Source organism: Cyprinus carpio, chromosome A1 (assembly GCF_018340385.1).
Source record: "Cyprinus carpio isolate SPL01 chromosome A1, ASM1834038v1, whole genome shotgun sequence".
In the NCBI taxonomy this organism is placed as follows: Eukaryota; Metazoa; Chordata; class Actinopteri; order Cypriniformes; family Cyprinidae; genus Cyprinus; species Cyprinus carpio.
This window is the reverse complement of record NC_056572.1, coordinates 30,447,082-30,460,459: the sequence shown is the minus strand read 5'-3', so window position 1 is coordinate 30,460,459 and position 13,378 is coordinate 30,447,082. Positions and strand designations below refer to the sequence as shown.

General features: G+C 36.2%; 2 protein-coding genes across 2 annotated transcripts in view; both read left to right on the top strand.

The window, feature by feature from the left end:
* Positions 1–4,625, top strand: part of herc3 (HECT and RLD domain containing E3 ubiquitin protein ligase 3) — a 23,784-nt gene extending 19,159 nt beyond the window's left edge. The window contains exons 21-37 of the mRNA XM_042761155.1: positions 46–173; positions 266–336; positions 424–533; positions 678–737; positions 834–939; positions 1,024–1,204; positions 1,282–1,445; positions 1,533–1,607; positions 1,701–1,796; positions 1,905–1,973; positions 2,284–2,430; positions 2,504–2,644; positions 2,732–3,058; positions 3,138–3,196; positions 3,491–3,674; positions 3,755–3,811; positions 3,900–4,625. Of these exons, the coding sequence (XP_042617089.1) occupies positions 46–173; positions 266–336; positions 424–533; positions 678–737; positions 834–939; positions 1,024–1,204; positions 1,282–1,445; positions 1,533–1,607; positions 1,701–1,796; positions 1,905–1,973; positions 2,284–2,430; positions 2,504–2,644; positions 2,732–3,058; positions 3,138–3,196; positions 3,491–3,674; positions 3,755–3,811; positions 3,900–4,157 (2,233 nt within the window). The 3' untranslated portion in view covers positions 4,158–4,625. The remainder of the gene's footprint in view (positions 1–45; positions 174–265; positions 337–423; positions 534–677; positions 738–833; positions 940–1,023; positions 1,205–1,281; positions 1,446–1,532; positions 1,608–1,700; positions 1,797–1,904; positions 1,974–2,283; positions 2,431–2,503; positions 2,645–2,731; positions 3,059–3,137; positions 3,197–3,490; positions 3,675–3,754; positions 3,812–3,899) is intronic.
* A 445-nt stretch (positions 4,626–5,070) lies between these two features.
* On the top strand, positions 5,071–12,534 carry herc5.4 (HECT and RLD domain containing E3 ubiquitin protein ligase 5.4). Its single transcript, XM_042761790.1, is given in 25 exon segments — positions 5,071–5,526; positions 5,716–5,830; positions 5,915–5,991; positions 6,102–6,323; positions 6,471–6,562; positions 6,655–6,785; positions 6,944–7,071; positions 7,165–7,232; positions 7,320–7,429; positions 7,777–7,836; positions 7,923–8,028; positions 8,111–8,297; positions 8,375–8,538; positions 8,627–8,701; positions 8,793–8,897; positions 9,013–9,081; positions 9,516–9,644; positions 9,718–9,858; positions 9,932–10,098; positions 10,205–10,271; positions 10,359–10,417; positions 10,812–10,896; positions 10,967–11,074; positions 11,162–11,273; positions 11,371–12,534. Coding segments are annotated over 25 exon segments (2,985 nt in total). The 5' UTR covers positions 5,071–5,315; the 3' UTR covers positions 11,568–12,534.
* Positions 12,535–13,378: the final 844 nt, after the last annotated feature.

Genomic DNA, 13,378 nt, shown 5'->3' with positions numbered 1-13,378 from the left:
TATAGTACATTTTAATAATGTTTTATTGTTTTTTCTTGTATAAAGACATCACACACTCGTATCAGTCGCATCGTCAAAGATGATCTACTCATTTGGATGTGGGATGCAAGGGCAGCTGGGAAACGGAGAAATGATCAAGCAGTCTGTGCCTTTCCCTGTGGATCTGCCAACTGGTAAGTAAAAGTCATCTTTTAGCAGTAGGCTGTTTTGTTACGAATATTAATGTGATGCTCAAAGATCTAAACTTAGTATTTGTTGCACACAGAATGTAATCATGACTATACGATTGAAAAAATCATCGCTGGGGAGAATCATTCATTTGCCTTGTTTTTCAAAGTAGGACATGGCAGTTTTCATTCATTAATAGTTTAACATAAATTATTGCTGCACTGTGATTACTCATGTTTTACTTGTATTTTGTAGGAACTTGAAAGTAAGGGCAAATCTAATCCAAGCAGACCGGTTTTGACATTAAACGACAGAATGATTGACCGATGGCTGTCTGGAACTGATCCATGGGCAACAATAAAACAGTGAGAGTTTTCCTTACCATCTTGATCTTATGTTTGTAGGATTCTTACTATTTTTATAATTAGGAGTGTAATGATACAATTGAGAATTTGTAAATATGAAAGTAATGCATATAAATGAATCATTACAAATATTGTTATTTACAGGGAAATAAACACAGTGTTCTCCTCCGCTGCCTCTTTGAACGGAAGTTTTCTCAAAACTAGGTAAAATTAGGTAGTTCTATTTAGTAATTTCTGATTTTTGTGCCTGAAATGACTTCTTCCATTACAGATTTTAAAGTAAATGTATGTTTTTTGTAGTTGTGATGATCATTATCAGACATCTGAGGATCATTGTGGTTTGGATTTTGATCTGGTTAAATCATCCTTTGCAAAGTTATCAGGGAATAAAAGCTTGATATCAGAGGTAATGATAAATCTAACATTTATAACCCGTTTTACTTACATTTGAGATGCTGTTAATTTTATTTATTTTTTGTATCTCAGGTAGTGGGTGGTTCAGCAGACACTGCTGCCGTCTCTGAATCCAAATCCAGTTGGTGTGGAATCGCTGAGAGTTTATCTTCTCCTCCCTGAGCTCATCAGACGTCTCAAGAAACAAAAAACCGAACTCACTGAAGCTCTGGCTTCTAAAATCCTTCAGCTGGATCCTGATTCTCACAAGGTGTTAGGTAAAGCTTAAGATCTTTCATCATTTGACTTGTGTTTTTGGCTTCGCTGTATTTGTATTTTTATGTTATATTCTCAGAGAAGTACTGGTCCAAACTCCCTGATGATTGGCTCAATAGCTTGGTGAAGTTATTTCACAATGCATCTGCTGAGCTGATTGAGCAGATTTCTTGTGATGAAATGGACTGTGACTTAACTAGACGCCTGAAGAAGTTTTTGAAGATCCTTCAGATGATCTATCAGGTGCCTTTTTAAACAAAGATGCTGTTTTGGATCAAAGATGTAATTTAATCTATCACTGCATAATAGTTGTTTATACTTTGTTGTGAAGTCTGCTGCAGTGCTAACAGAGACATCCCAAACAGAGATTTCATCATTCATGAGATCAGTGATCTACTAGATACGGTAAGAACTAAAGCAATTGTGAATTCTGCTGCACAAAGAGATTTTTAGAGGAAAACCAAATCATCACAGTATTATTTTTTTCTGCATCAATAGCTGCAAGCCACCTTGGATAAGCTGTTTTTGCCAGTTTTGGGTTTTGTTCTTTCTGATGATTTGGAGGATATGGTGAAGCTGAAAGATTACTGCTTTGTGAGTATAAAACGCTGTCGACTTGCTACATGATGTATGTCATTTTTATGTTTCTTGTTCATTTACTTTGAGAAACCTTATATAACTATTAATGCATCTTTCTTTCAGGAAACTATTAACATATTGGTCAAGTTCCCTTTTGTGGCTGACACTGTATCTAAAAAGAAAATGTTTTGTGTAAGTCAGACATGGATATACTAAGTCATATATATGCCAAACATGCATATGAAAAATAACTGATTTTTTTAAATAGCAGTTCACCTAAAATGAAAATTCTGTTATCATTTAGTCACCCTTAAACTGAGAAATGCCTTCTTTTTTTTACCATACAAATGGAAATCAATGGGTACCAAACTGTTTGGTTACCAATTTTCTTTAGAATATTTATGTTCTGCAGAAGAAATAAAGTCATATGAGTAAATGTGACAGAATTTTTATTTTTGGGTGGACTATCCCATTAAAGCTAACATCATTTTACTCTTTTTAGTATTTGCAGGTACTTTTCCAGAGCCTTCCAGACCCACACAGGATCATTTTAAATGGCAATGTGTTGCACATAAACAGGGAATCAGTGTTGACAGACACGCTCAAGTATCTCAGACAAAAAACCCACGCATTTCGATATCCATTGCAGGTAAAAGAATTACAGAATTGAATTCAGAGTTGAAATGTCTGATATGGCATTTTAATGTAAATCTCCTGTCCAGGTGACGTTCATTGGAGAGAATGGAGTAGATATGAGGGGTTTATCGGCAGAATTCTTCTTCCTTCTTTCCCAGTCTCTTGTGAAATGGGAGAAGAAGGTGCTTGAAATCCATGAGAGTTCACTGGTTTGGTTCAACCCTGATGTAAGTTTTACACCAAACATTAATTCTTCCTAATGTGGTCTTTCTCATATATCTCATACATCAACAAACATCCTTGTGTCTTTTCAGGGCATGCAAGATGATAGTGATTTTTACTATCTTGGTGTTATCTTTGGAATGGCACTCTACAACCAGCATTATATAAACCTTGACTTCCCACTGGCCTTGTACAAGAAACTTCTCCAGCTGAGTCCCACTCTGAATGATCTGGAGGAACTGTCTCCTGTGGATACCATAAAAACCACAAAATACAACTATAAAAAACACTTTATACACTGTAGTGTTACAGAGCAGGTCATATTAATTGTATTTCAAAAATCTCGCATTAGAACTTTGAAAAGCCTTCTTGAGGAGGACGAGGATGAAGTAGTTGATATGTTCAGTTTCGATTTCACGGTAATACAGTTTCTGTGGTTCACATGTATTAGTGTACACAGCTGTTGTTTAAATTTGTGCTGTTATTTACCTCCTTCAGGTCAACGGAGAAAAGCTCATCCCAAACGGAGATCAAATTCGAGTGACAAAAGCTAATAGGTAGAAACGATCTGTTCATCTGTCAACTCTTCAAAATATCTTTGAATGTTTCAAACAAGCTTGTCTTGACAAAACATTCCATTTCTAAATGTCCTCTTGATGTTATAATAAATAGAGAGTTATAAAGGAGTTAATGAGGTAGTGACACACAGGTGGAAGTGTCCAGGCAATAGGTTTTGTTAAATGAAGTTCATGATGGGAAAGCAAGGGAGTCTGGAGGAGTGCCGATCAAAGGGACTCCAGCAGGAGGATGCAACAGTCCATTACTGCATAATAAAAACACCTTTTTTCCAGACAGAAGTATGTGGATTTGTATGTTGACTTTGTTTTCAACAAGTCAGTGAAGAATCAGTTCGAGCATTTCTCCAGAGGTTTCTTTAAGGGCTGCCCGTTCGATTTCTGGAGCATGTTCCACCCTGAAGAACTCCAGGAGCTTCTCCACGGCTCCCCTGAATACGAGTGGAAGGAGCTTCAGCAGGTAAAAGTGTTCAAGAAACTTGTCAATTTGTAACATTTTAAATATTCTATAGTACCTGAGTTTTTCTGCTTCATCTTCAGTGTGCTTCCTATGAAAAGTGCTCTGCCTCTGATGAGCTCATCAAGAACTTCTGGACTGTTTTATTAAAATCATCATAAAACAACAACAAGAACATTCAGAGAATATTATTACTAAAACATCAAATCCTCAAATCATCTACATAAGGAATATCATTATTATTTGCCTCACATTATTTATTTTTTTCTAGTTTTCTTGTATGGGACAGACCGTGTACCTGTGGGAGGTTTCTCAAAGCGCTCTCTGAAGATTTCACAGTTAGTCTGTCCTGATGCAGAAGACCGACTGCCAGAGGCCCAGACCTGTTTTGGCAAATTAATTCTTCCCAAATACAGTGATACGAACACACTTCGTGACAAGCTAATACATGTAATCAACTTTTGTAAGGTTTTTGGACGAGCGTGAAATTCCCTCCAGAATCCAGACCCTATGCAGTCAAGCATATGCTGCTAAACTTTGTATCGTATTGGCTTTGGAGGACTCATATTGGCTAGTTATCATTATTTATATAAGTTAGACATCATAAAATTGCTTATATATGTAAATAAACACATTGTGAGAGTTCTATCATTATTTAAAATACCATTTATTGTTCATGTTTTACTGCTGGTAACTTAACTAAAGCACTTTGTGATTTTATTTAGCCTAATATAATGCATTAATATACAGATATTCTGGTCTGTTAACTCAATCCTATTGTATGTTTTGTTATTTAGTGTTTTCTTCAAACATATTTAGTTGCTTAGATAAAAAAAATATACATGTTCTGGTAAATATGTCTTGTATTGTCCATCTTTAAAAATTATATTCATCATATTTACACATGGAACAAAAGATGCAACAGAACTGGAATAAAATAAGTTTAAGTACCAAGTGATTGTTTTGATTTAACACAATGTTTTCACAATTGCGTTTCATTAGTATGCAATCCTAACTTTACTTGTTTTATGTTTTTCTGTTTTGGTTAACAGGTTTGCGCCAATTATTAGCAGGTTTTTCTTGTCACACTGTTACTACAAATGTCTTTCAAGCTATTTTAGATGGCCCATTTTAACCTAATAAGTTAATATATAAAGTCAGTCATCATCTTCTACAACTTTTAGTTGCATTTATCACCCCCTGCTGGACAAATCTGAATGACTTACTGGTACAAAATAGATAAAAGCTCATATATAGCGTGCCAAAGTGTGTGAAAACGGCCAGAAGGTGGCGCTATAAGCAATATTAAGTCACACTGTTGAACAAGACAGGAGTAAATAATTGATATAAATATCTTCCTTTTTTGGGTGAACTAGGCTGTCTCTTTAAGTTTTGGTTTCGTTTTCCAAATATATCGCAATCCCTCATCTGTATTTTAATTTTAAAACTACAAACATGGTAGATACAATTTCCAAACGCTTTCATTTTTGGGGAAATCGAAAAAGTTTCGTTTAGCCTGAAGTCAGCATTTCCTTTTTAACTTTCGTGTTTGCTTTCAGTTTAACGCGAGTGTGTTGCTCAGAGCAGGCTGCACTTCAGAGAGACTCTGCTGGAGTCTGATCTTCTCGTGCATCAGCTGTGATCATGTTGTGTTTTTGGGGAGCGCAGGTCAGAGAGGGTTTGGGGCTGGTAAAGCTTGACCAAGTCAAACATGGCAATTCTGGAATACGATCTGTGTGTCCGAAATTAAATGTTCAGGACATGTCAGCCGGAAGGAGTTTTGCTGGATTTATCCGGGATGGGAAGGTCTCGGTCCTGAGATTGCGCAGTGAAGATCGTAATGATGGAAAACTAAGTATGATGCTCTAAATCTCACTTTATGTCATCGTTTAAAAAGTTACAAATCTAAGAAAAATGCCATGTTTGTATGTGAAATTATATGATTTACTGAAATATAGCCTACTAATGACATCATCAGTGAAAGTAGTTTGTGTAATTTTAAAGTCTGAACAGAAGTCTGATGAAAATACTTTATATACTCCAGTGCAACTACAGCTAAAGAATGACAAAATCAGACTGATTGTCTGTGGAGCAGATGGTGCGGTGCTTCTTTCTGATTCAGGAAAAGTTCTCATTATGGACAAATCTACTGTGTGCAAGTATGTTAATAGAGATATGACAGTATAAATGACCATAAATGCTAATAACAAATATCTAACTGACAGATTGTCTTGTCTCTGCAGGCCTCTCAAAGGTCTGGAAAACAGGCAGGTGATTCAGATCGCATGTGGAGACCATCATTCAGTGGCACTAACTAACGGTATTCACAACTATTCAATCTGCCATTTTGCTTTCATCTTTTGACGTCTCATGATTGAGATGAATTGATGGAGATTTGAGTGTAGATGTTCAGAGCTGTTGCTCTTTCAGATGGTCAGGTGTTCGTATGGGGTGAGAACTCTCATGGTCAGCTGGGTTTGAGGAAAGATCATCCCAGCTCTCCGTCTGCTCAACATGTTCAGAGTCTAAGTGGGGTCCCGCTGGCTCAGATCAGCGCTGGAGGAGACCACAGCTTTGTGTTGTCTCTCTCTGGAGTCGTGTTTGGATGGGGAAAGAACTCTGCTGGACAGCTGGGCCTCGGAGACACTACAGGTCTGATTATTTTTGTGACCACAGACAGACACTTCACAAAATTCAAATAAATGTAACAAATTTCAATAACAAATCACTAGAAAAGCAAATAATTAAAAGTACGAATAATTAATTTATGAACTCATTCCACCATTCTTGTGACCACAGACAGACACGTCCCAACGGTTGTAAAAAGCCTGAACTGGAAGAAAACTGTGTCAATCTCATGTGGAGGGGAACACACTGCCACTTTATCAAAGGTGTTATTTTGTAATATTTTATGTATCTAATTTGTAATACCATATGTAGCATACGACAAACTGGACAGAAAGTGTAATGTTTCATGTTTCAGGGCGGCACAGTGTTCACATTTGGATCTGGAGGTTCTGGTCAGCTTGGGCACAAATCATTTAGAGATGAACATCATCCGCGGGTGGTTGCTGAACTGTGGGGGTCTGAAGTGTCACAGGTCACATGTGGGAGGTAAAGTCCAATCAGTGTTCAGAGAAATACTACAGATCTCTTTATGCACCCTATTTAGCTCTCATTCTACTATAACAAATATTGATAATTCCTCGCAAGACGAATATAAGTTTTTGTATGGTTTAAGTTCAGTTCAGTATTGCATCTTTCTTTCAAAGACATCACACACTCGTATCAGTCGCATCGTCAAAGTTGATCTACTCATTTGGATGTGGGATGCAAGGGCAGCTGGGAAACGGAGAAATGATCAAGCAGTCTGTGCCTTTCCCTGTGGATCTGCCAACTGGTAAGGAAAAGTCATCATTTAGCAGTAGGATGTTTTGTTATGAATATTCATGATGATGCTCAAAGATCTAAACTTAGTATTTGTTGCACACAGAATGTAATCATGACTATACGATAAAAATCATCGCTGGGGAGAATCATTCCTTTGCCTTGTTTTTCAAAGTAGGACATGGCAGTTTTCATTCATTAATAGTTTAACATAAATTATTGCTGCACTGTGATTACTCATGTTTTACTTGTATTTTGTAGGAACTTGAAAGTAAGGGCAAATCCAATCCAAGCAGACCGGTTTTGACATTAAACGACAGAATGATTGACCGATGGCTGTCTGGAACTGATCCATCGGCAACAATAAAACAGTTAGTGTTTCATAGAGTGTTTCCATTTACTGATATTGATATAAATCAAGAGTTTATGCATATGTCATTCTTGAAATACTGGAAATTTGCATGTGGAACTAAGTGTCAGGACCTTAACGCATTTGTCCTTTTTAAACTTACTATTAAATAGAAAAAAATACCAGAGAGTAAATAATTAATATGTTTATTTACACAATCCAGTAAGTGAATCTCGATCTTATGTAGGATTCTTACTATTATATATAAAAAAGTTGTATCCTAATATAATATAATTGAGCAATTGCATATATTAATGCATAAAAAATGGACTTCAGAAAGAATTTGTAAAAGTATTTTGTTATTTACAGGGAAATAAACGCAGTGTTCTCCTCCGCTGCCTCTCTGAATGGAAGTTTTCTCAAAATGAAGTAAAATGAAGTAGTTCTTTTTGATATTTTCACATTTTTGTGCCTCCTTCCATTGCAGATATTAATTTAAATGTCTGTTTTTGTAGTTGTGATGATCATTATCAGATGTCTGAAGAGCATTGTGGTTTGGATTTTGATCTAGTTAAATCATCCTTTGCAAGGTTATCAGAGAATAAAAGCTTGATATCAGAGGTAATGGTGTACATTTATAAACATTAAAAATGTTAATAACATTATAAACAATAAGATGCAGTTAATAGTTTTTGTATCTCAGGTAGTGAAGGTGGTTGAACAGATGCTCCGATCTCTGAATCCAAATCCAACTGGTGTGGAATCACTGAGAATTTATCTTCTCCTCCCTGAGCTCATCAGACATCTCAAGAAACAACAAAAAACCGAACTCACTGAAGCTCTGGCTTCTAAAATCCTTCAGCTGGATCCTGATTCTCACAAGGTGTTAGGTAAAGCTTAAGATCTTTCAGCCTTTGACTTGTGTTTTTGGCTTCGTTGTATTTGTATTTTTATGTTATATTCTCAGAGAAGTACTGGTCCAAACTCCCTGATGATTGGCTCAAAAGCCTGGTGAAGATATTTCGCAGAGCATCTGCTGAGCTGATTGGCCAGATTTCTTGTGGTAAAATGAGCTGTGACTTAACTAGACGCCTGAAGAAGTTTTTGAAGATCCTTCAGATGATCTATCAGGTGCCTTTTTAAACAAAGATGCTTTTTTGGATCAAAGATGTAATTTAATCTATCACTGTATAATAGTTGTTTATACTTTGTTGTGAAGGTCTGCTGCAGTGCTAACAGAGACATCCCAAACAGAGATTTCATCATTCATGAGATCAATGATCTACTAGATACGGTAAGAACCAAAGCAATTGTGAATTCTGCTGCACAAAGAGATTTTTAGAGGAAAACCAAATCACCACAGTATTCTTTTTTTACATCAATAGCTGCAAGCCACCTTGGAGGACCTGTTACTGCAGTTTTTGCAGTTATGGCAGTCTGGTATGACTGTTGATTGGGAGGATATGCTGAAATTGAAAGATTACTACTTTGTAGGTATTGAAGGCTTCAGGCATTAAACATGTCAATAAATTTCAAATAGATTTGCATTACATATAGCAATAACTACCAGAAATCTTATATTACTTTACTGCATTTCTCCTTCAGGGAACTATTAACATATTGGTCAAGTTCCCTTTTGTGGCTGACAATGTATCTAAACGGAGAATGTTTCATGTGAGTGCCAGACATGAGGATACATACATATGCCAAACAACTATGATTTTAAGCCATTGTTCACCCAAAATGAAAATTCTGTCATAATTTATTCTTTTTTTTTTTTAGATTTATTTTTGCCTTTATTACGATGGAACAGTATCTAGACAGGAAGTGTGTGAGAGAGAAGGGGGCGCGATTTGGAAAGGTTTGCGAGTTGGGACTCCAACATGGGATGCCCAAAGCACAACGGTGCTACTGTGTGCCATTAGAACTAACTTTATTTTCTACCATACAATGGAAGTCAATGGGCACCAAACTGTTTGATTACAAACATTCTTCAGAATATTTGTGTTCTGCAGAAAAAAATAAGCCATACAGGTTTGAGTTTGACGGAATTTGCATTTTTGGGTGGACTATCCCTTTAAAAGCTAACATTATTTTACTCTTCTTAGTACTTACAGTGTCAACTCTTCAGATTCAGGGCCAATGGCAACGTGTTGCACATAAACAGAGAATCAGTGTGGTTGGACACACTTACGTATCTCAGAAAAAAAACCCACTCATTTCGTAATCCATTGCAGGTAAAAGAATTACAGAATTGAATTCAGAGTTGAAATGTCTGATACGGTATTTTAATGTAAATCTCCTGTCCAGTCCAAATTCATCGGGGAGAATGGAACAGGTATGAGAGGTTTATCGGCAGAATTTTTCTCCCTTCTTTCCCAGTCTCTTCTGAAATGGGAGAAGAAGGTGCTGGAAGTCCATGAGAGTTCACTGGTTTGGTTCAATCCTGATGTAAGTTTTACACTAAACATTAATTCTTCATAATGTGGTGTTTCTAATATATCACATACTTGTGTCTTTTCAGGGCATGCAAGCTAATAGAGATTTTTACTATCTCGGTGTTATCTGTGGAATGGCGCTCTACAACCTTCATTATATAAACATTGACTTCCCACTGGCCTTGTTCAAGAAACTCCTCCAGCAGAGTCCCACTCTGAATGATCTGGAGGAACTATCTCCCGTGGAGGCCAGGTAAACGATTAAAGACTACGAGACATTAGACTTTTTACATTGTAGGTTTCACAGTAGTGTTTCAGAGCAGGTCATACTTATAATTGTATTTCAAAAATCTCATTAGAAGTCTGAAAAGCCTTCTTGAGGAGGACGAGGACGAGGTAGTGGATATGCTCTTTTTGGATTTCACGGTAATACAGTTTCTATGGTTCATTTGTAAAAGTGTACACAGCTGTTATTAAAAAAATTACATTTGTGATGTTATTTACCTCCTTCAGGTCAAAGGAAAAAAACTCATTCCAAACGGAGATCAAATTCAAGTGACCAAAGTTAATAGGTAGGAACAATCTATTCTTCCGGATTCATTTTCTAAATGTCCTCTTGATGTTATAATAGACTTCAATTAATTATACACTACTTCTGAAATACACACGACAAAACAACATAAAAAGGCAAATTAGTCAATAGATGCTGTAGATCAGGGGTCAGAAAACTTGCTCCAGGAGAGCTGGTGTCCTGTAGAGTTTAGCTACAATCCGAATCAAACACACCTGAACTAGCTAATCAAGGTCTTTCTAGGTATACTTGAAACTTCAAGGCAGGTGTGTCTAAAACTTCCTGGCAAAGTCAAGTTGGAGCTAAACTCTGCAGGACACCAGCCTTCCAGGACCAAGTCTGGTGACCCCTGCTATAGATGTTACTTTTGCAAAGTAATAACTTTTTTTTTCCAGACAGAAGTATGTGGATTTGTATGTCGACTTCGTTTTCAACAAGTCCGTGAAGAAACAGTTCGAGCATTTTTCACATTTTTGAATGGTTTTCTTTATCCCTATTGCTTGTACACTTTTTTTTCTACCACATCTTTTCTGTCCACTTGAACAGCCAGACTGCCTTGTGCAAGAGCATGTTCCACCCCGAGTGAACAGAACTCCAGGAGCTTCTCCACGGCTCCCCTAAATACGAGTGGAAGGAGCTTCAGCAGTAAAAAATGTTCGTGTTCAAGTCCGTGAAGAAACAGTTGCAAATTTTTTGACTTTTTAAATGTTTTCAAAGTACCTGAGTTTTTCTGCTTCATCTTCAGTGTGCTTCCTATGAAGAGTGCTCTGCCTCTGATGAGCTCATCAAGAAAGCTTCTGGACTGTTTTGCTTTGAGTTATCTGAAGAGAACAAGAAGAAGTTTCTGAGTAGGTTTTGTCTTGAACATGAATGTCTTGATGCATCTACATAAGGAATATCATTATTACACACCACACATTTTTCTCTAGTTTCCATTTATCTAACAACGGACAGACCGTGTACCTGTGGGAGGTTTCTCAAAGCGCTCTCTGAAGATTTTACTGTTAGAGTGTCCTGATGCAGATGACCGACTGCCAGAGGCCCAGACCTGTTTTGGCAGATTAATTCTTCCCAAATACAGTGATATCAACACACTTCGCAACAAGCTTATACATGCAGTCAGCTTTTGTGAGGTTTTTGGACGAGGGTGAACTCCCCTTGAGGTTTCAACCCCAAAATATAGGCTATACAGTCACAGATTTACCACACAGATGTAACACAGATCACTCTTGCTGGGAGCAAAACATTTTGCTTAATGTTGTCACATTATTTATGTAGATTTATATAGGTATCATAAAAAAAATAAGTATTTGTAAATAAACACAATAGGAGAGCTATATTCTGTTTTTAGCACTATTTAGTAATTTGGCACATTGTAATTTTTATCACATTATAAAATACATTTTGGTATGTCACCTCATAACCTTATTATATGTTTTGTTATTTGGTGTTAAAATAAAAATACGTTCTCCTAAATATTTCTCACATTATCTTTTAAATTATATAATTATCATTCAGGGCCGCTGCTGGTCAAAAGGTTGCTCTAAGCAGGATTGTTGTGCACCCTCAAATATCATGGAAGTAAAAACTACTATAGGGGTCAAAATAGAACTTTAATAAAATATAAAAGTAAATGAATAAATAAATTGTATTATTTACAAATTATAAATCAAGAGTTACCTATGGCTATATGATTTTAGTAATACAGTTGTAAGATTGATTTTATAGTCTCAAAATCATGCAAAAGAAAATTAAGCAGTTACTACGATAAAGCTATGGTTAATTTTTGTAATTTGTGATGTTCACATGTTTTTTTGTTGTTGAAGAAATTATAAAGGCTGTGTGGTCTATATATAGCAAAAAGGTGGCCAAAAATTAAAGACTAAGTGGATCTTTGAATTAAATGTTTGGTCAATAGCCTACAAGGATTTGATTGTCCTGTAAGTGCAGCAGCAGCAATTACAAGGCCTTTGGCTCCCTTTGCATGCATTTGTAATAACATGTACATAAATTGTTTATTTTGTATTACATTATGTATTTTAACAGTGTTATTGAATGAAACCATATAATTATAAATTAACCAATCATTAAGGTTATTGTTGGCTTGGGTCTGTTTTTATTATAAAGAAAATATAGTCTTAATAGGCTACTTCTTTGTAAATTATTATTTGAAGTAATTTGAAGTGTATTCTATCTGTTTTCATTTAATACAATTAAAACAAGACCTCTAACACTAGCTTGTTAGACTAGTTTTATTTTTATTTATTATATTATTTAAAAAGCCTTTGCTATGTGTAGCTACTGCGTTAAGCTAAATGAGACTTGTTATAGCACTTATATATCATTGCTCTTTTGTTGATTGCTTCCATTGTCCTCATTTGTAAGTCACTTTGGATAAAAGCGTCTGCTAAATGACTAAATGTAAATGTAAGGAACAAAACCATGGTTAATTTGCGGTTACCATGGCTACAGGAACCATGATTTTTGGTTTTATTCCTGTAAAAACCATGGCTAATTTTCATAATGGAACATGGAAACTCAAAGAGAATATTAGCTTCGTTGTTGGTGGTGAAATTATTACCGACATTAAAACACGTTATTAACAGCCAAAAATGTTTCACATGATTATGAATGTACCTGAAAGCATGGCTCCGTAGTTAGGAGTGGATAATTTTATCAGTTGTTTATGATTCATGCAACAATGCTACTTTTTAGGGGTGGAACAATATATCGATATGGCGATATATCGCTGTCCTTTTTCATGCGATACGAGAATCGATATCTGGCGCCTAATACCGATATTTTAATTATTACAACAAGGCACTTGTTATATAGATTTCCCTGCTCCCAGCGTCTACAAATGCGTGGAAATCACTGCTGCACCATTTCCACCTTCTTTCCAAAGCGCTCTGAGCAACAATGAATCACTTTCTATATGAAGATGGGGAAGCACGAGGTACCG